At 41.2% G+C, this 24,440-nt stretch overlaps 1 protein-coding gene across 2 annotated transcripts in view; it reads left to right on the top strand.

Moving 5' to 3' along the window:
- LOC126092592 (uncharacterized) overlaps positions 1-24,440 on the top strand; it is a 118,861-nt gene that overhangs the window by 12,670 nt on the left and 81,751 nt on the right. For both annotated transcript variants that reach the window (XM_049908284.1, XM_049908283.1), the window contains 3 exons: positions 1,846-1,963; positions 17,711-17,904; positions 21,320-21,442. In XM_049908284.1, the coding sequence (XP_049764241.1) occupies positions 1,846-1,963; positions 17,711-17,904; positions 21,320-21,442 (435 nt within the window). The remainder of the gene's footprint in view (positions 1-1,845; positions 1,964-17,710; positions 17,905-21,319; positions 21,443-24,440) is intronic.

Here is a 24,440-nt window from a genome sequence, read left to right as displayed (position 1 = left end):
TGCCATCTGGAAGTTCAATACCATTTACTTTGCCAATTTTTGGGCATTTTGTACCTAGTAGTACTCCAAAAGTCCTTGTTTTGTACTTGAACAATATAGTTTTTTGTGCATTATACATGATGTTTGCCCTTTTGATGGCATGCAGAAGAATCTCAGTTTTTCTTGGTTATGACACAGCACTTCAAACTATAAGACAGGATAGGCAAAGGAAAGTTTTGAACCTTGTCTGTTGAGCTCTTCGCGGACCTTGTTTTTACAAGTAGTCCCATACTTTGTACCTATGCACACACTAAATATGTGCTGATTTGTAAATTGAGGTTTTAGGATGGCATGACTATCGGCTTCTGGACAAAACTCAGTCGGTTGCTGACATGTTTTCTGTCACAGGTTCCCTTTACCGCAGTTGCGCACATTCAGTTCAAACACCTACAAGAAACGGGATGGTACCAGAAATAGATATTGCTTATCATACACCAGATGAAACACTGCATCTTAAAGGCATTGGCGTTAGCATATTCTCCATATTTTTGAGGTCCTGCTGCCTTATAGAATTATCTTCTAGAACAACATAGTTAAAATGAGGGGAGTTTCTTTTCAGCAAAAGTGACCAGAAGCTTCTTCAAAGGGTAGGGTTGTCACTTCCACTTTTCAACATTATTTGTTGCTGGCGATAAAAATTAATTTGTTTAAGTGTGATTACACAACTATAATCACAATAAACAACCATAACTTAATGTATACATTGTCTGCTTACCATTGTTCTGTATTCTGGTACAAAAGTATTGAATGAACCCCATAAACATAAGGCAAGAGACAGGGAATCCCAACAAATTCAGAAGAAAATAAATAAATACCTTATTAGCTACTCCTACAAATTATCTGATTATAGTATTGAAGATTTCTGCTAGCTGCGTGACCAGTAGCAGTATTTGTTGTTGTAGATGTAGATATTAAGTTAGCAAAGATGAGGGGGACTACAAACACAATGAGTGAATGAATGGAAGTATAACAGGAAACCAGTATTTGGCATTAGAAGGTAAGTTCATTGTTGCTGTTACACATTGAAAGTGGAAAGAAAACTATTTGTAATTTTTCAGAGCTGTTAGTTTGTTTGGTAGGAAGAATATAGAGAGAGGTTTTAGAAGGACTGGGGGGGGGGGGGGGGGGGGGAGGACATTCACTCATTCCCCAGGATGAGAGGGGAGCCACCTGATATGGGAATGAGGGGAGACAAAGACGTTTCTGTAGGTACGAACATTTTGCCTCCTGGGTGTAAGTAAGTGCTGAAGAGCCATACTCTCTGTTTGTAGTGGTTTACAGTTTTCTCAAGTGAACTCTCCTTTCAGTATGAATGGATAGCAATAAATTCAGAACTGGAATCATAAAATTTTATTTAATTGTCTTAAAGCTTCATTAAATAAAAATGCCAACATGGTATTTGTTTCTGATAATGTTAGTATGTGAATTTTGGATCATTGTAAAATTGAGACAAATGAATGAAGTGTAAACTTATTGGATAATGTGCTGTAGAAATTTGTAAATCTAATGTAGATAGAATCCATAGTAGACTTTGATCAATTTTTTATGGGAGGGAAATCTAAGTTAACACACACGTGACTGTGTAGTAGAGGAGTGGTGGGTCATGAATCGTACTTTTGACAACTTGTAAGTTTCAGTGAACTATTGCATTAGAGAATAATGAATTATTTCGCTGTTTCACTACGTTTAGCTAACTGCCTTGTTTAACAATCATTTTTGCATCGTGGGATTTGTTGTTACGTTTATGCCATCCCTTCATGTGTGACACTTGTTACACTTTTGTCAATCTAGATATGTTGATTTCAGATCGCAGAAGAATCAAATTTAAGGTTGAAGCTTGGATTCTTCCTACACATACCATTTCCCCCGTGGGACATTTTTCGACTGTGTCCGTGGTCTGATGAAATTCTGCAAGGTATACTTGGTAAGTATAACAAATTGTTTCTGAGAAATTATATGAGAGAGACTGACGCAGAATGATTTGCTTCAACTTTATTGATAATCATACACAACTGTATCACTAATCTCTGCCTGACTCATTTGTGCGTGTTGAGTCCAGTCATATTCTCTTCAATGTAAGAAAACATAGTGCTTAGAAGAAACTGACTATACGTAAGTGATAAAACATGTTATATATTCCTGACATGGTCACTCAGGGGGCAGTGTGCATTATATGGTCAGTGTAGAAAACTTCACAACCAAGATTGCTAAAAAAGCATTGTATTAGATGACTGGTTTTTATTGGGCTATCCTGTCATTGAATTTTTTAAACCTATTATCAATTACTGTTACAAATTGCTTCACACTTCCCACTACCATGAAGGTCACCGCACATCAGCATGTCAGATGTAAAAGATTATCTACAAACATAAACCTAACTGTATTGTACTGACTGTGAGTGGTCTTATTTACCACCAACTGGTGACTGACTTGGGTCATAGGCTTGTTGATGTCTATTGGTGCAGGAACATAACATCTGTATTTTATACTGCTTCAAAAATATTTTTCTTTTCTTTTTGCCCTTGGCTGCATGTTTCTGTTTAGCATAATTTTAATAGTATCATTTATCTTCCTTCCTTCTTGCTTGTTATTCACTCAGGTGAGGTATATTCTCTAAAAAATTATTTTTCTTCAGTCCATTTAAAGTTCTTGTAGTTTAATTGGTCTCAGTGACTTCTTTTCTGGTAAATATTGTTTTACTATTAAAAGTCTCTCCTATAGAGGTCAAACTGTTAAATTCACCTAAATGTTTGGTTGGGGAGGGGGGGGGGGGGGGGGCAGAAATAGCAGCTCTAATTATTACAAGACTCTGTTGCTAACATTTAGTATTAAGAAACAGTTGAGACTGTCAGTGATGTCATCTCATTAATGTGTTCGCTCCGTTTGTCATTGTTAAATGTGGATGTATTGTCAACTCACCCAATTTAACTGCTCATGTACTGTGAAGGCAGTTCTTAGGCCATGAGCAGAAGATTTGTTGGAAATAAGACGTACCAATTGTTTCACTGACTCATTACTTTGTGGTTAAATAAAACACTAACAAAAGCTGGATATAATTTCTCTTTTTTATCACTGTAAATATAAATACATTCAAGTAAAATTCATTTTCATTCTAAAATTTACTATGGTGCTTATATTATGATTGAGGGAGATACTAGCTAATATCTAATATCACATTGCACTCTGGGTAATGCTTTCAGAAATTTTGGGGGACCACTTATGTTGACGTAGAATCCTGTTATAGTTTTGGAGGTTGAAAATAGGTGCTATTATTTTGTCGTTCAATCTGCAGTATAGTGTTGTCAAATGCAAGTGCAGCAGTTTATGTATGTATAGTGAGAGAGAGATTTTTTATTACAACAGTGAGAACAGAGAAACATAAAATTTCCTGCTAAAACTCAAACCTAGAATATTTTACAGGAAATGGATTCGCAGTTGTGAATATGGACAACCATCAGCTGTATAATGGAATGACGACAATAAAAATTTATGCCAAACCAGGACTCTAAACTAGATTTCTGCATATCGCAAGCAGTTGCCTTACCATTACGTTATCGAAACATGACTCTTGGCCAGATCCAAACTTCCATGTGTCTACAGCCACCACTCATACATCCATTTGCATATCCTGTACAGGGGAGACTAATTGGAAGTCACTTTCACTTAGCATCGTACTTCTGGACAACACAGTCACTGCAATATTTTATAGAATATTTTAGATTCTAAATGTGAACTTTAATTACTTACAGCAATAAAAAGTAATGTTTCTCTTTTTATGAATGATGCTGCTTGAAACATTTTTGTGTCGCACAACTGTATATTGTTTGCAAGTCGGGGGCCACACTGACACTTATTGCAAATGTGGACACTCCGTGTGGCTTTGTTTATTGTGCTGTCTTCTCAGTGCTGGGTATGACACCTCAATAAGGAAAAGTGGCTTTGTTTCTAGTTTCCTTCTGGGGCATTGTCATCTTATCCCATATCAACGTTTTCATCTTTTTTTCAGACATTTGACGTGTTTCCATGGTATGCTTTTTGCAAATGTTTTAATGTAATTTGTAAATGCTCATAAAAAAATTCATCTGAATATTAATTCATAAGATGATATGATTCTGTTTAATTCCTGCTAGCTAGTTTTGTCACATTTTATGCCACTCATTTTGTTCTTTTTGACAGCCATTTTATGAGAAAAATTAATGATAGTTGATAAATTTCAGCAAATCACACATGTAGAAGTTTCAGCAGTTACTAGTGCTGACCAAAAAGTCACGAAAAAGTCATGGTCGGGATTGCTTTGAAATAAGAAATTTGTGGTATGGTTGTTGAAAAGTAATCACATTATTAGTGTCTTCTGATGAATTTTTTCTCTGTGATTTAATTAAGAGATATGAAGCAGACCTTAAATTTTCTAAAACAAATAACCCCTCTCTTATTTTATGTTTTTGAAGTTTTACTATTTTCAATTATTCAAATGGACAACAAATGAAATAACTAATAAAACTATATGAACCAGTTAGAATTACTGGTGGAATACTTTCCTAATTTAGCATTACTCATTATTTTCCCATAACTATGTTGTCATCAAGGAGTTACATTATTTGTTAAACACACTTTGAGAAAGATTATATTTTTAGATGTGTGTGGAGATATAATGGGCTGTTATTAATTTACAGAACTGAGAATCAGAGTGGAATAAAGTTTGCTATTGCTAGTATCTTGGGCAGATTTCTGTTTGACTCTGCACAAGATTTGTCATTGAAGAACAAATTTTTACTTGTATGACATTGACATGACACTATAATTTATATTTGAATAATTAACCAAATCAGTGACACATAGTTTCAAACTTTAAACGATGTAGGTTTCATTTGAGCAATCAGATGGATGTGAAAACTGACATGGAGGCCAAAGGGTCAAACTGCTGACTTAGATGTGCCTGAGGTACGGTGTGTAACATAATTATTTTATAACATAAAGAATTAAATTTTCTGAAGCAAAGCGCTTTGCTACGATACATCACTCATATTCCATAAATTGAAGAAAAACTGGGAGAAATGTAAGTTGAGAAATTATATGTTAATTGTATATACCTTGCCAAAAATGTGGAGCATGACACAGTACAAATAAAATGTGGAGAAACAATTCCAGACCAAAAAGTTGCATACAGATTTATAATGTGTTTGAAATGCAGAAAGTAGATGTGTTAGTTAAGTTCAGCATAAGTAATGTTGCCCTGAATGACAATATAGGAAATGCAGTAATGTTGCTGTTAGTGTGATGTCTATGAACTCCATAGGAAGTCAGTTCCATTTTTCTTGCAAATATATCCTCCATATGCCAGTGAGTCCCAAACATGCTCCTGGAATTAGAGTTGAGAGATGGGATCCTGAGGTTCCCTCTCCCCTCTGTGAACTGAGTTGTTTGGTTTTGAAGGTATTCCTGTATGTGACGAGCACAGGCAAAAAGTGTAGGATTAACTGTGATTCTCATAGGGCTGTAAGACTGAGAGACCACATTCATAGACAATTTGTGAACATGATTTTAAAGCTCATGGGACCTCAGCTGAATGCAATAATGTAACCTAGCAGACTTCCTGCTTGGGACATAGCAGTGATGATGTAGAACTCCCAAGATCTCAAAGTGGTGTGACAAATGCCACCACCTTCCATTAGCTGTATCTTGGGTATGGAAGCTACTGTAGAGCCCACTCTAAGAAACAAAAGCAATGCTATTTGATAACCTTCATGATTGGATTCCCACTGTCCATCTGCAGTAAAGTGCTCGGTAGGCCAATTAGGTTGCTACTGCTCCATGTGCTGTACATGCATATATCAGCAGGATGTACTGTATGTTGAAGGGTTATTGTTATTTCTCACTACATGGTTTTTTGGGGTAAGATACTTATTTTTTTCAGAAATTGGGAACAATTGTTAGACTGTGTTCTGTGATGCATCTCAAGACTTTCAGGATTTCCTTTGTATCCACCTGTACACCATCTATTGCATCTGTATCCTTTTCACCTAGTATTTTTTAATACTCAGTGGTCTCTTTTGTATTTTTGTTGTTTAAATATATCCATTGTTCTTCAACCAATGTACTTTATACCTAGTTACAGACTATCATTTGGCATCTGCTGTGTTATTGACTGTTGTGCAGTTTAACTAAACCACAATAGCACAATGTTGACTTGATGCTTCTAAGCATTTTCACTGTCACATTACTATTTTTTCACTTATAATTCCACTGTAGCCAAGTGATGTGGTGTGAAGGAGAGAAAGTGGCAGATTGTATGCTTCCCCTATTCTCACTGACTGAGGCGGCCAGGTGCTAAGGCTCTGGACTCGCATCTGGGAAAACTGTGGTTCAGTTACCTGTCTGGCCATCTGCATTTAAAATTTTCACGGTTACCTTAAATCACTTACAGCAAATGTTAGGACACAGACTACTACATACTCTGTTCCTCTGCCCAGACAAAGCTTATGCTCCTCTTCTAATGTCCTCATTATCAGTGGAACATGAATCACTAATCTTCTATCTTACTCATAGCTTCACTCTATTCATCAGTCAGTATAAATTCTGCCTGCAATTGCTGAATTGGATGGATTATGAATCTTAAGCATTTGATAGCCGTAGAAAAGGACTTTGAAAGAAGTATTTGATAGCCTAGTACAGTTTTAAAATAATAGCTGTTCAATATTTTTCTAGTATTTGAACATTTGTCATGATAGGTTGAATTATAAGTTCCACTTGCACTGAACATATTTATTGAACTTGTAGGTTACTGTCCTAAAAAAGAGAAGTTTTCTTCATGGCCACAAAAAACAGAGTGGCATGCAGCTCACTGCCTTCAGCCTTTCCCACACCAACTACAAGGCATATCACCCGCAACCTGCAGAGGGTGTGTTCACGACCTGATTGCAGCTTAAAGTAGATATTTGACTACATATTTAACTGCATTACATTTCATTTGAGGTTGTAAATCATATTGTCCCAAGAAAATAAAATGAATTAAGAAATATCACAAAAATTGGTGTGCGGAAAAGTTTTTATGGTGAAAATACATGGAAAAAAGATGGACTCCTTGGGGCAAATAGTAAAGAATAGTCATTGGTTTTGCCATCAAACTCTACTGTTGTGAAATATTAGTTATAGCTCTATTGTTGACCCTCTCTGTTTTTGATGTGATGTATTTGCAAGAATTATTACACAAGCTGTTGCTAAATATACTGTTACAATGTATCTGCAAGTTTATAAAGTAATTTCTGTTTCAATTACATGGGCAGTTAAGAGTTGATCAGCTCAAGGGAACAGAGTGCCTGTTGCACTGCTTGAGCTATTTGGATCCTCCCACCTGGTAATGGTTTCCCATAACTCCAGAGATAATGACTTACCGTATTTACTCGAATCTAAGCCGCACTCGAATCTAAGCCGCACCTGAAAAATGAGACTCAAAATTCAAGGGGAGAGAAAAGTTTTAGGCCGCACCTCCATATCGAAACAAAATTGGTCCATTGCAGTATGAGACACAATTTAGGTCGAATGAATGACGATACAGCTACAGTAGTTTGGTTCGAGTCGTAAGCTTAGCAGTTCAGCTTTACCAGGTAGCTATTGCTATGCATCAGGTGCTCCATCAGTATTTAGACGGGTACCCTTCCCTTTTCACGTGCTTCGTCTGGTTTGAATCGTTTGCTTATTTTCCTTTGATCTGATAAGTGCCGTTTTCTTTGTTATAGGTGTTTACGCCACTCTAAGCTGCAAATGCATTACTGTACTGTGCCATGCACTGTTTGTCGCATTCTGATAATGCGTGTTTACGGCCTGTCGCCGCTTGCGGCATGGCTTGCTTTTGCGCGCGCTACCGCCGCTTACAATTTAAAAAAAAGAGAGAGGAATCGTCTCATTAGCGAAACAATGGCAAGAGACTGCTATTTGTTGTTACTTACACTGCTGCTTTCTTTGATAATGATCAACAAGAACCAAATAATAGACTGCGTATGATAGAACATGTTCTGAACGAGAGTTAGGCGAAAATTTTTCTCCGTTTGAAAATCTTTGTGGCCGTTTCTTTAGTACATCAAATTCTGCACAGAAATTAGTCATCTTAGATTTAAAAATCTAGTCAGTTGCCATGCTTCATTTCTGACTGTATCACTATTAGGCATGAAAATAATACGAATATAAACTTGACACGATACGTATATTCTTCCGCGATTGCTGTTGTCTCGCTCTGTAGTTTCGTAGTTTATTAGGCAGACAGGATTTAAATGAGATAGCAGCAAACACGAAAGAATACATGGCAAAATGTTTATATTCGTATTATTCTTATGGTGAAGAGAATAGTGCATGTGATTCACATTTCATCAGGTTCCTATTAGCAACCATCTCTTCTCACAGGTAGGAAAAAATTCAGAACGTAGAGTTCGCCATATTGACAAACATCTCAAATAGTCTTGCCAGTCGTATTTTCGTAGTACATTGAAATTCTGCTACATTTGAAGATGAACAATACGGAATTTGTATTTACTTCTTTGGATAATGTATGAAAATGGTCGAAACTCGGGACGGAGAAAAAAAGCTCGTCTTCCACCTTTTTTTAAAATTTATTTATTGACGCAGAGGTTTTGGCGCCAGTATTTATCTTTGTGTCTACAAAGCATGCCTATGTAGTGCTACATATATTCGACGGCAGAAGTTAGTTGTGGCGGCACCTACTAACATTTTTCAGAAATTCCGCTTGCTTTGCACTCGATTCTAAGCCGCAGGGGTTTTTTGGATTACAAAAACAGGAAAAAAAGTGCGGCTTAGATTCGAGTAAATACGGTATCCTCCAACACATCCTCACAGGCAACACCCTCCCACCCCTCCCCCTGCGGGTCTGGGGATTAGAATAGGCCCGAGGTATTCCTGCCTGTCGTAAGAGGCGACTAAAAGGAGTCCCTCCCCCTCAAGGGGGTAGTTAGCGCCTGCGTCCGGAGACGGATGGTTCCACGACCTATATTTGCGGTCATTCTGGTTTTTCACTTCTTCTCGTTTCTTCCTTCCTTTGGTTGGTTCCTTACTTTGTTCTTCTCCATCTCACTGTCTTCCTTACTTTTTCCCTTGCCTTCTTCTCCTTGCCTTCTTCTCCTTGCCTTCTCCTCCTTGCCTTCTCCTCCTTGCCTTCTCCTCCTTGCCTTCTCCTCCTTGCCTTCTCCTCCTTGCCTTCTCTGGTCTCCGCCTCGGCGTTTCAGACAGTCTGTCCTCTCTCTCCCACTCTCTCTCTTCTTTATCCTCTTCTTCCTTCCTCCCTGTGCGCGCCTGAAGGCCGACCCACGCGTTCGCACGCGTAGCCGGTGACGGGGTAACGCGTAATTCCCCGCCCTGGGTAGACAAGTAAGGCACGCGCGTACCCCCCTGGTAAAGGCCAGGCCCAGGGAGGGGTGATTGCCTGAGCTGATACCTTCTGACCATGCCGATTGGTCCCTCCGTCTGTTTCTCGGGAGGTGTGACATGAGGTGTAAACATTCACCTAAGGCGGGAGTGCCCTCTGAGAGGGTCCCCACAAGGAAGGAGCGCGCCATCAGAGACGCTGGCAATCATGGGGGATTCCTTCGCAATGGATTTCTCGTCTTCTTCTCTCTCGACTTCTGCCCATAAACGGAAACTTGACCAGCCACCAGTGGCAAAAGTACTACCGCCTGCCCCACAGTTCCTCATAGTTTCTCGATCTGAGGACGGCAAGGATTTTTCCTCTGTCAACCCTTTTGTTATCCAGAAGGGCGTAGATGCCATAGCCAGATCTGTCAAGTCGTGTACCTGGTTGCGTAATGGTACCTTGTTACTAGAAACTGAGAGCACCTTTCAGGCACAAAAACTGCTTCGGGCCACACTCCTGTACACGTTCCCTGTCCGGGTGGAGGCTCACCGCACTTTGAATTCGTCTCGTGGTGTGGTATATACTCGACCACTCGACGGATTGACTAACGAGGAGATTCAGTCTTTCCTCGCTGAGCAGGGCATGACGGCTGTCCATAGGGTCATGAAAAAGGTCAACAATGACCTTGTACCGACTTGGACACTTTTCTTGACCTTTGATAGTGTTCAGCTGCCGTCGCATATCAAAGCGGGCTACGAGGTTATTTCTGTTCGCCCCTATGTCCCGACACCTACACGCTGCTACCAGTGTCAGCATTTTAATCACACTCGCCAGTCTTGTTCCAATGCGGCTAAATGTGTCACTTGTGGCAGGGATGCCCATGAGGGTGACTGTCCACCTCCGTCTCCTCGTTGTGTGAACTGTCAGGGTGACCATGCAGCGTCCTCCCGCGACTGTCCCATCTACAAGGAAGAACGCTGTATCCAAGAAATTCGGGTCAAAGAGAAAGTGTCCACCTCGGCTGCTCGCAAGCTATTCGCTAGTAGGAAGCCCACGCTGCTCCCAGTGGGAAAATACAGTACTGTCCTCGCCTCTCCTCGGACTACCAGGGAGATGGCGACGCAGACATGCGATCTGACCTTCAGCACCACGGTCATCCGTTCGGCCAGTGCTAAGATCGCGCGGTCGACGTCTCCTCTTCCTCCCGTCACCCCTCAGACACAAGCACCTTCATCAGCTTCTGCCAAGACGAATACCCAGTAGTCAGATGCACGGGCCTTCAAGAAGGAACCGTCCCATGCAGACTTCCTACTTACCTCGAACTCCCAGCCGTCGACCAGTACTTCCACTAAACGACCATCCAAGAAGGCTCATAGGAAGCACAGTTCTCCCTCTCCGCCACGGCGCATTTCTTCTCCTGCGCCACCCAGCGGTTGCCGCCCCAGGCAGTCATCCATTTCACCTGGCCGCACCGCTGGTAGCTGAACATCTGGCCGTCCACCGGCGGAGGAAGCTCCTCCTCCCAGCCATCTTAACGAGATGGCCGATGAACCTATAGAACCAATGGACGATGACTGTCCGCCTACTGATAGCGGCGGCAGTGCTTGCTCGAAGCCAGGCCCTCAGCGGCCTTCGAGGTGACCCTTTCTTTCATCTTCCTTTTCTTCTCACGATGGCACTTATTCACTGGAATATTTGCAGCATTCGCTCCAACCGAGAGGACTTGAAGTTGCTGCTCCGCTTGCACCGTCCGCTCGTCGTAGCCCTCCAGGAAACGAAGCTACGCCCATGCGATCACATTGCCTTGGCACACTACACCTCTGTGCATTTTGACCTACCCCCTGTGGTAGGTATTCCGGCTCATGGAGGGGTTATGTTGCTGGTCCGGGATGATATTTACTACGATCCCATCACATTGCACACCGGCCTGCAGGCAGTTGCCGTCCGAATTACTCTCCCCACTTTTACATTTTCCATTTGTACCGTTTACACTCCATCGTCGTCTGCCGTTACCAGGGCAGACATGATGCAAATTATTGCTCAGCTACCTGCACCATTTTTGTTAACTGGAGACTTCAATGCCCATCATCCCCTTTGGGGCTCTCCAGCATCCTGCCCGAGGGGCTCCCTGTTATCAGACCTTTTCAACCAGCTCAGTCTTGTCTGCCTCAATACTGGCGCCCCTACTTTTCTTTCGGACACATCTCACACCTATTCCCATTTAGACCTCTCTATATGTACTACCCAACTTGTGCGCCGGTTTGAGTGGTATGCACTTTCTGATACATATTCGAGCGACCACTTCCCGTGTGTCATCCATATCCTGCATCATACCCCCTCTCTGTGCTCAACTAGTTGGAACATCTCCAAAGCAGACTGGGGGCTCTTCTCTTCCAGGGCGACCTTTCAGGATCAAACCTTCACAAGCTGCGATAGTCAGGTCGCACACCTCACGGAAGTCATTCTCACTGCTGCTGAATATTCCATCCCTCACACTACTTCTTCTCCACGTCGCGTACCGATCCCCTGGTGGACCGCAGCATGTAGAGACGCTTTACGTGCTCGTCGACGTGCTTTACGCACCTTTAAACGCCACCCTACAGTGGCGAATTGTATCACTTATAAACGATTACGTGCGCAGTGCCGTCGTATTATTAAAGAAAGCCAGCTGGGCTGCTTTCACAAGCACCTTCAACAGTTTTACTCCTTCTTCTGTTGTCTGGGGTAGCCTGCGCCGGCTATCTGGCACTAAGGTCCACTCACCAGTTTCTGGCTTGATGGTCGTGAATGACGTCCTTGTGGCCCCTGAGGATGTCTCCAATGCCTTCGGTCGCTTTTTCGCAGAGGTTTCAAGCTCCGCTCATTACCACCCTGCCTTCCTCCCCCGAAAATAGGCAGAGGAGGCTAGGCCACCTAACTTCCACTCCTCGAATCGTGAAAGTTATAATGCCCCTTTCACCATGCGGGGACTCGAAAATGCACTTGCCCGGTCACGGTCCTCCGCTCCAGGGCCTGATTCTATTCATATTCAGATGCTGAAGAACCTTTCTCCTGCGGGTAAAGGTTTCCTTCTTCGTACTTATAATTGCATCTGGATTGAGGGACATGTTCCCGCATGCTGGTGCGAGTCTATTGTTGTACCGATTCCTAAGCCGGGGAAGGACAAGCACTTGCCTTCCAGTTATCGACCCATCTCGCTTACCAGCTGTGTCTGTAAGGTGATGGAGCGAATGGTTAACTCTCGTTTGGTTTGGCTGCTCGAATCTCGACGCCTACTTACCAATGTACAATGTGGATTTCGTAGGCGCCGCTCTGCTGTTGACCATCTGGTTACCTTGTCGACCTTCATTATGAATAACTTCTTGCGGAAGCGCCCGACTGCGGCTGTGTTCTTTGATTTGGAGGGCGGGCATTCTCCGCACCATGCATACATGGTGCCTTCGCGGTCGCCCCCCTCTTTTTATTCGTTCCTTTTTAATGGATCGACAGTTCAGGGTACGTGTGAGTTCTGTCCTGTCAGACACCTTTCGCCAGGAGAATGGGGTGCCACAGGGCTCAGTTTTGAGCGTCGCTCTCTTCACCATAGCGATCAATCCAATAATGGATTGCCTCCTAGCTGATGTATCAGGCTCCCTTTTCGTGGACGATTTTACCATCTATTGCAGCGCGCAGCGTACATGTTTCCTGGAGCGCTGTCTTCAGCGTTCTCTTGACCATCTTTACTCCTGGAGTGTCGTCAATGGCTTCAGTTTTTCTGCCGAGAAGACGGTCTGTATTAACTTCTGGCGCTACAAAGTGTTTCTCCCACCATCCTTACGACTCGGTCCCGTTGCTCTCCCATTCGTGGAGACAACAAAATTTTTAGGTCTTACATTTGACAGGAAACTTAGCTGGTCTCCACATGTGTCTTATTTGGCTGCCCGTTGTACCCATTCTCTAAATGTCCTCCGTGTTCTCAGTGGTATGTCATGGGGAGCGGATCGAACCGTCCTACTTCGCCTATATCGGTCGATCGTCCGCTCAAAGCTGGATTATGGGAGCTTCGTATACTCCTCTGCACAGCCGTCCATCTTACGCCGCCTCAACTCCATACAACATCGGGGTTTACGTCTTGCGATCCGAGCGTTTTATACTAGTCCCGTCGAGAGTCTTCATGCTGAAGCCGGTGAATTGCCACTGACCTACCGGCGCGATATACTGCTTTGTCGGTATGCCTGTCAGCTACTGTCAATGCTCGACCACCCGTCTTATCGTTCCTTTTTTGACGACTCTCTCGATTGTCAATACGGGTTGTATGTCTCTGCCCTGCTACCTCCTGGAGTTCGCTTTCATCGCCTCCTTCAACACCTTGATTTTTCACTCCCTGCAACCTTGAGTGGGCGAGAGCCACACGCCACCTTGGCTCCAGGCTCAGGTTCGCGTTCACCTTGACCTCAGCTCGCTCCCAAAGGAGGTTACCCCGGTTCGGTATACCACTCCCGTTTTGTCGAACTTCGTTCGAAGTTCATTAATATGACCTTCATTTATACAGATGGCTCTAAGACCAATGACGGGGTCGGGTGTTCTTTTATTGTCGGGGTACAAAGTTTCAAATATCGGCTCCATGGCCATTGTTCGGTCTTCACACCTGAGCTCTTTGCCCTCTACCAGGCTGTGCTTTATATCTGCCGCCACCGACATTCTGCTTATGTCATCTACTCCGATTCCCTGAGTGCCATCCAGAGCCTCAGAGATCCGTATCTGGTTCACCCTTTCGTGCACCGGATCCAACGCTCTCTTCAGCAGCTGGTGGACGACGGTTCTCCGGTTAGCTTTATGTGGGTTCCTGGCCATGTCGGTATCCCTGGGAACGAAGCTGCAGATGCCGTGGCCAAGGCTGCAGTCCTCCAGCCTCGGACAGCTTCTTGTTGTGTCCCTTCGTCAGATTGTAGCAGGGTCATTTGTCGGCGCATTTTATCGCTGTGGCATGCCGATTGGGCTGCACTTACGGACAACAAGCTTCGGGCCTTGAAACCTCTTCCCGTGGCTTGGACGTCCTCCTCACGCCCTTCTCGGTGGGAGGAGGTAGTTTTGGCCCGGTTACGGATTGGACACTGCCGGTTCAGCCATCGCCATCTGCTGACGGCTGCACTGGCGCCGTTCTGCCCATGTGGGCAATTGCTGACGGTCCGCCACATTTTAACGTCCTGTCCGGATTTTACTACACTGCGTCTTGATCTTGGCCTGCCATGTACTCTCGATGCCATTTTAGCGGATGACCCAGGAGCAGCTGCTCGCGTTCTTCGTTTTATCAACTTGACAAACCTGTCTAAAGACATTTGATTATGCTGTTTTTTTACTTCTATGCATGTCAGTCTTTTATCGTGTTTTCCCTTTTAGTTGCTGTTTTAAACTTGTGCCTCGCGGTGCATTCCTAACGTAGTCTGGGCGCTAATGGCCATTGAAGTTGTGCGCCCTAAAACCATAAAAAAAAACTCCCCCCCCCCCCCGCCCCGCCCTCCCCCCCCTCCCCTCCTCCCCCTTGCACCTGTGACTTTTTTTTCGTCTTTGTCTACCCACACCTTTGCTACAGATGGGTCTCTCTCATCCTGGAGTCTTACTGCCTTTTAACCTAACCCAGCATATTGCTTTTTCATCCTCGAGGAAATAACTACTAGTCCTGAAAGTTAGAAATTGTATCCCTTTTACTGGTATACAGGGTGTTCTTTGAGGAATGGTCAGTATTAAGGGACATGGCAGGAATGATCATTCAAAGCAAAAAGTCCTGTAAACATGGGCTCTAAACTGCATATGTAAGAGATATGAGCACTTCTTCAGTAGTAGATATGTGTTTCACAATATCAAAGATGAAAAAGTGCTTGTAGCTCTTAAGGTATGCATTTTAGAACCCACATTTACTGACCTTTTCTGCTTCAAACGATCATTCCTGTTGTGTACTTTAATATTGACCATTCCTTCTGTGTATGTTGGCAATAATACAGATTTCACCTCCTGGAAGTAAGACCTAGCCAACAATTCTGTATCACAATTTGTTTTCTCAGTTTGATTTTTCTTTAAAGCAATTAACATTCAGTAGCTCTGTGGGCACAGTTCAACCTTAGTACATAGCTCACAACAGTTGAAACCTGAAAATGTGCCAGCACAGGCAGCCAGTGGTTCTACTAGATCAGCTAACAAATATTTTAATTACATCTGCCAGCTTTTTATGACTGGATGACGTGTTGTGAATGAATAATGCAAATAATGTAAATTTCATTCTGGAATTTGTCCTTCTCACTTGGTTCTTCCAGTAACATTTTTCTTTGGAGACTGAAAGTTACTTTCTTCTTCATGGATTTTCATTCCTTTTACTTATATAAATTTCTTCTGAACTGTTCCATAAAATTTCGAGCATACAGCCAATAAATTCAGCTTCTTCTTCTAATATTTCAGCTGAATACCATCTGAAATTGAAAACAGTTTATCTGTTTGTTAAGGGATTAATATGGGTCAGTTCTATGATAATCAAGACACATACAGTCCAGGAGAGATGCATAGAGCACCGCAGGTACACCTGTCTCTTACAACCTAATAAATCTGCAGTAGCGGAGCACTGTATGGACACTGGGCTCTCTATTGTGTACCATAATGTCGAAATTTTGGCCTTGACTTCATCTTTCAGGGACTCATCAGTGAAAGAAGCAATTGAAATTCAGTTGGCAACGGATTTAAGTAATAGAGATAGTGGCTTCATCTTGGACAAATCATGGAATCCGGCAATTTCTGTAATTAATTACAAAGACGACGTGGCAGTGCAGCTCTCTGTGACACATGGATATCACCGTGTGGATTGACTGTGCAGCCATAGATTTAATTTCCATGCATATGTTACACCTCTTTGCCGTGTATCAACATCTCTGGCACCTTGTGTATCTTTGGCTGCATACGCATCGGTTCAGCACTAAAGTTTAAAAGGACGGAGCAATTGCGGGAGCGTTAGTTACCTTGGCTCACTCTGAAGATGGCTGTACCGTATTCAGCCGAAATATTAGAAGAATAAGAAGAAGAATTTATGCGGCTGCACACCCAAAATTTTATGGAACAGTCTTTATGCCACGAAAGCGTGAAGATGCACTTCTTCCGAACTATTTGTAGTACACCACCTCACGCTCTTGCTGTTGCAATCTTTAGTGCTACCAGGATTTCAGTTTTTCTGGCATTCTTTCGGTCGTGAAAAAAATCATGCAGCGTGTATATGATTTTGATCTTGATTATCATAGAATTGAGCCATATTAATCGCATAACAAGCAGATAACAAATGTGTTGTACTAACAGCAAACATGTAAATGATTGAATAAATGGGAACACAGTGGTAAAGTCGTCAATGAAAGCTCTGGAAGTAAAGTGTGTTCTTGCACATAAACAACAACAGTGATAGACATCTATTTGGAAGATGATGTTTCTTTCTTAATCTACTGATATTGCAATCACAGTATGAATGACATTATCATGAGAGCTGCAATCATTTATCTCCTTTGGGCAACCAGTGACAACTCGTTGGCAGTAACAGAAGGAGGAGTCACAAAGAATGGAAGGACTGAAATTCCCCCTCAGGCTACATTTACAACAAATAAATATCAGTGACTACTTTTTTTTTCAAGTATCAGAAGATATACAGACCAGAAAGAAAGCCAGTTAATATATCTGTGGTTTTCTTTATGGTTTGTAAAATCTTCTGATACTCCTTATAATTTTAATCTGGTGGAAATGATTGTAAATGCACATTAGGATTCTGACATTGTTAAGTTTTGCAAATAGCACATTTGCCTTGCAATAAAATCAGCACATAAGCTGTAAATTCTGTGTGCCACTTGTTCCATTGCTTACAATTGTAACAAAAGAGGAAATACATGGTAGCAGCTGTAAGATTTCTGTAATGGTAAGAGATATTTGTATAGTATCACACTTACTATAATTGGACATTTCATGTTAGGTATTTGATGGGAAAACAGATCATAAGAATTAGAACTTGATAACAGCAGTATTGTTTGTGGCTGGTTGCTGTATTTAATTTACAATCTTTGTAATTGTTCCTCACTGTAAATATGACACACAAGCAAGCACACCTCGCATAATAGTCATTTCTGCATGAAGTGTGCTTGCTTGTGTGAATGTGGTGTGCATTACTTTCTGAAGAAGGCTTTGACTGAAAGCTCAGTGTGTAACAGAGTTTTCGTTATGCCTTTCTGCATATCATTGTATCATCTTTATAGTAATATTGTTGACATTCCAACCTGGACTTTCCATTGTTTAATTTCTTGACTATATACTTAGGTAATGACATGGTGGGATTCCACATTGAGGATTACTGTCTCAATTTCATCGACTGCTGCCAAAGGAGACTGGGTTGCCGTGTAGACAGAAAAGGACTGCTTGTTGAACATGGTGGCCGCACAGTGCTCGTTAGGCCCTTGCCTATCGGTATTCCATATGACCGGTTTGTCAAGATGGCCGAAGTTGCACCTAAAGTAAGTTGTGATGTGCAACATCATTCAGCGTTATTACAGATTATGTTAAAGTCCGAAATGTTATTAAATTTATTTGTACTTCCAGTGCCATCTTTCACTTCCTTCTTTATCCAAGCTTTTTTTCACTTTAGGACTGGATTTTCCATATGATATGTTGCCTGTTTTACTGATTTACTAGTAATATTTCTGCATGTCGCAAATAACGTTGTCAGGTGGTATACACAAATGCAAATATGATAGAATAACTCAAGTTTTGCAACATATTTTGTTGTATTTTCTTTTTTACACAAGACATAACTTTCAGTTGTTTGATCTCTATCCAGCACCAATGTAGGAGAGAATATACAGTTGTTGAGATAGAATGTGTCAGCTATTCCGTCCCATATAAGTGTGTAAGAGGCTCAAGATTTCAGTATTGACAAACGTACCATCACCAGGTGTTCTGCTGCACTGAGATGTTGTAGTGGTACATGCTCTTATTGTACCTGTATCATATCCGTTTGTGGTCCATGTCAGTCCTGGGCAGGCATTGGGGGGGAGGGGGGGGGCTGGCATTGTCACTGGAGATGGTTACTCTATTGTGGGACATTTTTTTGTGGTTGTGTGCTGTGGTGTGATTTCTGAAATAAATACAGTGCTTGGTACCGTGCCTCACTAATGTAACATTTGTTCCAGTAATGATATCATGAGATAGATGGTCTATGTGACGGTACTGTCTCAGAAGGCAGAAGCTTATGCCACAGTGTGTTTGCGGCTATTACTATGTCTGTTGTAGCTGAAGTGTGACAGAACAGGAAGTCGCTAAAAGTGACATCTACCTGTGCTGTCATCATCAGATAGGCTGCAGAAATCTGCATGCCCGAGAATTATGTCAATATTAGGAAAAAGTGCAAAATTATTGGAAATATTATGCCGCAGTGCTTAAGATATAGGAAGATGTTCATGATGTAACTGCCTTCTGTTATCATATGGCAACTCCAGAGGGCGTAATGTGAATAGAACACCCTCTAGACACTGGCGGTATCTAAATTCTCTGCTCCAGCAACACAAAGAGATGAATAGGGGCATATATTATGATAATCTTTCCATGGATCTGTGCATCTGATAAGGTCTGACTTTGAAATATTGTGGCGCTTGGTTTCTTTTGTCAGCCAATGAATCATAGACCTCTACCTTCAAGCCACCTGCTAGGATTGACTGTACTCTCACCACATTCCGTTCCCTCTGGTTTCCAAGAATAAAGGAGTGTATGATGAGGGGAACAGAGAAAGTACGTCCTGTAGTACTGCCGGTTGGTACACATTAAAGTAATGATACTATACTAGCCTTTGGAACTGTCAGTTACTTCATCAGGGAAGATTAAAAAGGAAGGGCAGCTTGCTCAGACTCCAGGATAAGATGGACCCACCTGTTGTGAGGGTAGACCAAGTAACATTCCAGAAGCTTGGACAGTATTGTAACTTTTACTCATACACTTGTCTATCAGTAGTACTACACATTTCACTTTCTGAAGGTAAATTTTGTCTCATAATTTATTAGTATTCTCAACTGAATTTCCCTTTTGATAGAAAGTACATCCTGTGATTGTCATTCCAAGAAGTCTGCTTCTAATGCAATTCAGCAATATTTATTTTGCACAATTACAGATCATTTTAGTGCCACTAGTTTAATCACCAGTCTACTTTATTTGAGTGTGTCACTTACAGCATTGGTGGTTTTTCCCTGTTTTTGTTATATAAGTACAATAATCATGTCAGATACATTCCTGTCTATAATTTAAGGGATCTTGGAGACCTCTGAAACAACAAAAAGCATTGTGCTTGTATATGTTCCAGTAGTTGCACCAGTACTAGGTATACTGAAACAAGCCTCAGGTCACGTTCGTGGCACTTACTTTGGTCAAGCCTCTGCTAACAGCATACAGAATGTTATTGCAGGGTTGATATCATTATATGGCAGTATAGGTTGTGCAAATTTGCTTCCCATAATTTGGACTGAGCCACCCAGTGTAGCTAGTGATAATGTTTTCCTTTCTGTGACAAGTGGCATCTGGTGTTAAAATGGTGGTGGGGTAGCTGCAGTGTTTTAGCCTAGTGTGGCCCATGCCAATTCATCCATTGAACTATGTGTCATAGTGTATAAAACATCTTACTTGCATTCAAAAGAACAGTAATTCAGATATCAATCAGGCCATCCATATTTATGTTTTTTCATGCTGTCCCTAAACTACACTGGGCCAACACTGAGGCTGTTTCCTGAGAAAATATACGACTAGTTTCCTTTTCCATCCTTCTACTATGTGTGCTGCTGCTTCTTCTGTTATCATCTCACAGTCCGTAGAGCACTGAACCTGTTTTCCTTCCTTCCTCAGTTTCAGTCACTTGTAAGTCTGTGGAGCCAGCTGGCCACTCTAAGCAAGTGAAGTATTCATATTGAAGGTAGTCGCCCACCAGGGCATCTGTTCATGACTGGGTATTATCGTGCATCAGATGAAAATAAGATCCAATATCATTGTTAGCTGTCATCCTTATAGGCTCCAGTAATTGCAGTAGCCCTGGGAAACAAGTGATGTACACTGTGCTTCTCTGACAGAAACACTGGCACCATAACATTGGTCGCTTTGCTCAGTATTGGCAGGCTTGTAATTTGAAATGTGTGACAGATTAATAGAATTTGGGAATAGCTCTCCAGGCTAAACTGTAACTCATTCACAGTCAGAAAACTGTCCCTCTTTTCCTGGCTCCTTTCCTAGTGGGCTGGACAAGACTTTCACCAAGATGTGTGAAGTCATTGAGAATAATGTACCTGCTGGGTTGCCAGATGAATAGAGTAATCTCGTAGAGTTGACAATGTGGTCTCAGAGGAGATCTGAAACACAGAGGTTTTCATAAGGTCTCTTCCAGGGCACTGTGGGCGCTGTGCGAACATATTTGGACACTCCGACCTTACCTGTACTGCTGACCCCCACCCTCCCTCTTTTCCATTGTACGATATTCCCTGCAACCTCGAACTGATGCTACAAGAGATGTAGAAATCGTGACCCACTTTGTGATGAATGTGGCAGCCTTCTGTCTACCACAGATTTGTGTATGGGTAGTTCCATCCAGATGTGCTAGCTGTCCCATGTTCTTTTTTGTGGCTCCTGCTACTGTGCATCAAACTTGTATAACATAAGTTTGCCACATATTTCCTGTGTTTCCCCACTGCAGTTTAGTCTATTTGGTGCCATGACAATACAAGATTTTCTTGCAAGTTCCATAGATTCCTTAATTTATGGAAGAGAATGTTTTTCCTAAGCTCTGATTTGTCACTTGCTTTGAAGGATTATTGCATTGCTGATACGTATGAACAGTTGTAGCAGTGAAATGTTGTACCAAGTGACTAAAATTTTTACAGGTGATTTTGTGTGTTCTAGGTATTACCTACAAACCAGAAATTTGTTTTGGGAGTAGATCGTCTTGATTACACAAAAGGCCTTGTGCACAGGCTGAAAGCATTTGAGTTACTACTGGAAAAATATCCAGAACATATTGAAAAGGTAAGACAAATTATGAATGGCATGCATATAATCATATCACATACAAATTTCCTTGACTTAAGAGAAATGTGCAGAAAGTCAATGCTGTGGCCTAGTTCCAGTAATGTTACTGGATAATTTCTACCATTCTTTCAGATAGAAAGCCACATTGTAATGAACCCTATCCCTATCCTCTTCTGCATATCTGCCCCCCCCCCCTCCACTCCCCCTTCAAATATTGCAATTTTAAGAAACTAAATTATTTTGTCATGCACCGGTAACCATCTTTCAGTGTCAAATATGTCATTATCATTATTACCTTGCAGCTCTTGCTATAGTTAAAACCAGTTTGAGAGTAAAGTGATGGTTACAAGATTTGGAAGGTGCAGTTTCAGACAGACAACTGAGGTCAAACGTATCTGCTGTGTTAGGAAGCATTGTCATACAGAACACAAGGTGACAACTTTGTTTGAGTTTAGGTTTGGTGTAATTATCTGTGATGCACCTGTTCATATTGTTTTGAAAGTATATCTGTCTGCAGCATTCCGAAGTCTTTTTCTGTTAGTTACAGCTTACTGCACTAGTCTAGATTGGTTGACAAACTACTTAGTGAGGGTACTAATTTTTTTTTTTTTTTTTTTTTTTTTTTTTTTTTTTTTTTTTTTGGTTGAGTGCCAGCTGAAAGAAGTTGCCAAACTTCATGAAAATGATAAAGCTAGGGAAAAGACAATATGCAGCAGCCTTCATAAACAAGCAGATACTGATAAAATGCAAAGAGAAGAGAGGGGTCAGAATGATCAGAAATTTTCATGACTGTGTGTTTGGAGCCCATAAACAAAATAAAAATGATTTTATATTGCATATACAGACCTCTAAAAATGATTTTATATTGCATTTACAGACCTCTATCGGCATATTAAAATAATGCAGTCTCAGATGTGCTCATATGCTTTTGTTAAAAACTTTTCAATCCAACATTTCAGCTGTAGGTGCTGAATGCTGTGTTTTTCACAGTGCAATCTCACTATCTGTTTCATTTATTACTTTAAAAATAAGAAGTAGATCAGATACATATATCAAATATAAAAAAGTAAGCACGGAAAAATACTGAAGAAGTTTTCGTATCACATGAGTGTAAGTGATATAGTTCCATTGTTTGTCCTTTGCACCTATGTACTAATGCATGCAAAAGCACTGGGAAGTGCATAATGATAAGTATTCTTGCAACAGAGTCATCATCATCACAGGTAACATGAAAGGATCTGTGTACTGACCCTTCCATCTAATCTGCTTCATACTTCATGTGTATCCCAATTTTACTCTTCACAAGCTTCTCATTTCTCATATGTATCCTTACTCTTAAGCCCTACAGTGTATGCAGATTTTCTGATTACCATTCATACTGTATTAAGTTCTTCAAAATGCAATAGATGATCTGTGCTCAGATACTCTGTAATGCATGATTTTCTATAGGAAACAGTGAGATATGAAATAGTCATGCCATTCTAATGTTTTTTCATCTAGTGTATCTTCTTTTCCACTTTCCTTTCATGCTAAGAAATGAATGTAAAACAAGGCAGTAAGATAATGATTTAATAAAACATGTTTGTAACCCCTAAAATGTGTTTTCTTTTCTAAATGATGGAGTTGGAGAATTTGATTCTCAGGGAAGACCGCTACTGATTTTTGTGTGTGTGTGTGTGTGTGTGTGTGTGTGTGTGTGTGTGTGTGTGTGTGTGCTTATGTGTGTGGGCATGCATGTGCTAGCTTACATAAAGAGGTATTTTGTGAGAGGTGTACCCTTGAACATATTTCAATGCATCTGTTGCCCTGAGTAAGTGCCCCTTCTTTTATGATGTAAATATGTTTCCCAAAATGGCACTGTGCCTGTATTTTTCTTTGTAGAAATCAAGCAATGGAAAATCCAGGATGGAATGTAACAATATTGTGAGAAGGAAAGTTGCTACTCACCATATAGCTAAGTCACACGTAGGCACAACAAAAAGACTTTCACATTTAAAGCTTTCGGCCATTGGACTTCGTCAAGGCCCCCCCCCCCCCCCCCCCCCCCACACACACGTTACTTGCATTTGTGTGTGTGTGTGTGTGTGTGTGTGTGTCTATTGTTGATGGAGGCCAATGGCTTTAATCATGAAAGTCTTTTTGTTGTGCCTATCTGCGACTCAGCATCTCTGCTATATGGTGAGTAGCAACTTTCCTTCTCATAATATTGTTTCTTTGTAGAAACATATTTTAGGGGTGAAATATTGTTTCTTTGTAGAAACATATTTTAGGGGTGAAAAATTAGGTAAAGAGCACCCACTGAGGTTAACACAACTGTGTTGAAACTTGTTTGAGGTGTAATAAAAATTATAAATAATTGGCAGACAGTTTATTTTTCTGGTGCGCACAAGTAGCCTATACATCTGTAAGTTACTGAAAAGGACTGCATTGAAACCACACAGATATTTACTTCATAAATAAGTTACTTTTCTTTCCCCAGCATATCTACTTTCGTGTAGAGATAGTCATTTTTTTAACTCTCATAATAGCATGCTTTTCTAAACATTTAAAGTGAAAATTGTAGGTCTCTACAAAAGTTGCTGTAAAACATGATCTATTAAGTTACAAACATTTTCTTTTAAAAATAATATCTCCAGAAATAGTATGTAGAAAGCGCATATTATGAAACACATACTTTGAGAAATGGAAAAAGGGGGGGGGGGGAGGAGGAATTAAAGTTTTTATAGAAAAGGAATTAAAACTTTGATCCCTGTTTTCATTAAGATGTATTCAATGTGCATGTGCTTATGCTCGTTACATTCTCATGCTGTAGAATATATTCAAAGAAAGAAACACTTTTTACTGGTGTCTGCACCATAGCTTGGAAAAATATTGTTACTGAAAGTAATTCATGACAAAAATTCACCATCACAGGCCAATTTTTTTTATCATAAAACATTGAAAACCACAAAAATGAAAGTCTTCAACCATCACATGAATGTCGTGAAATGGTGCT

This window comes from Schistocerca cancellata, chromosome 7, assembly GCF_023864275.1.
Source record: "Schistocerca cancellata isolate TAMUIC-IGC-003103 chromosome 7, iqSchCanc2.1, whole genome shotgun sequence".
In the NCBI taxonomy this organism is placed as follows: Eukaryota; Metazoa; Arthropoda; class Insecta; order Orthoptera; family Acrididae; genus Schistocerca; species Schistocerca cancellata.
Note: the sequence above shows the minus strand (reverse complement) of the source record. Positions and strands in the feature narration are given on the sequence as shown.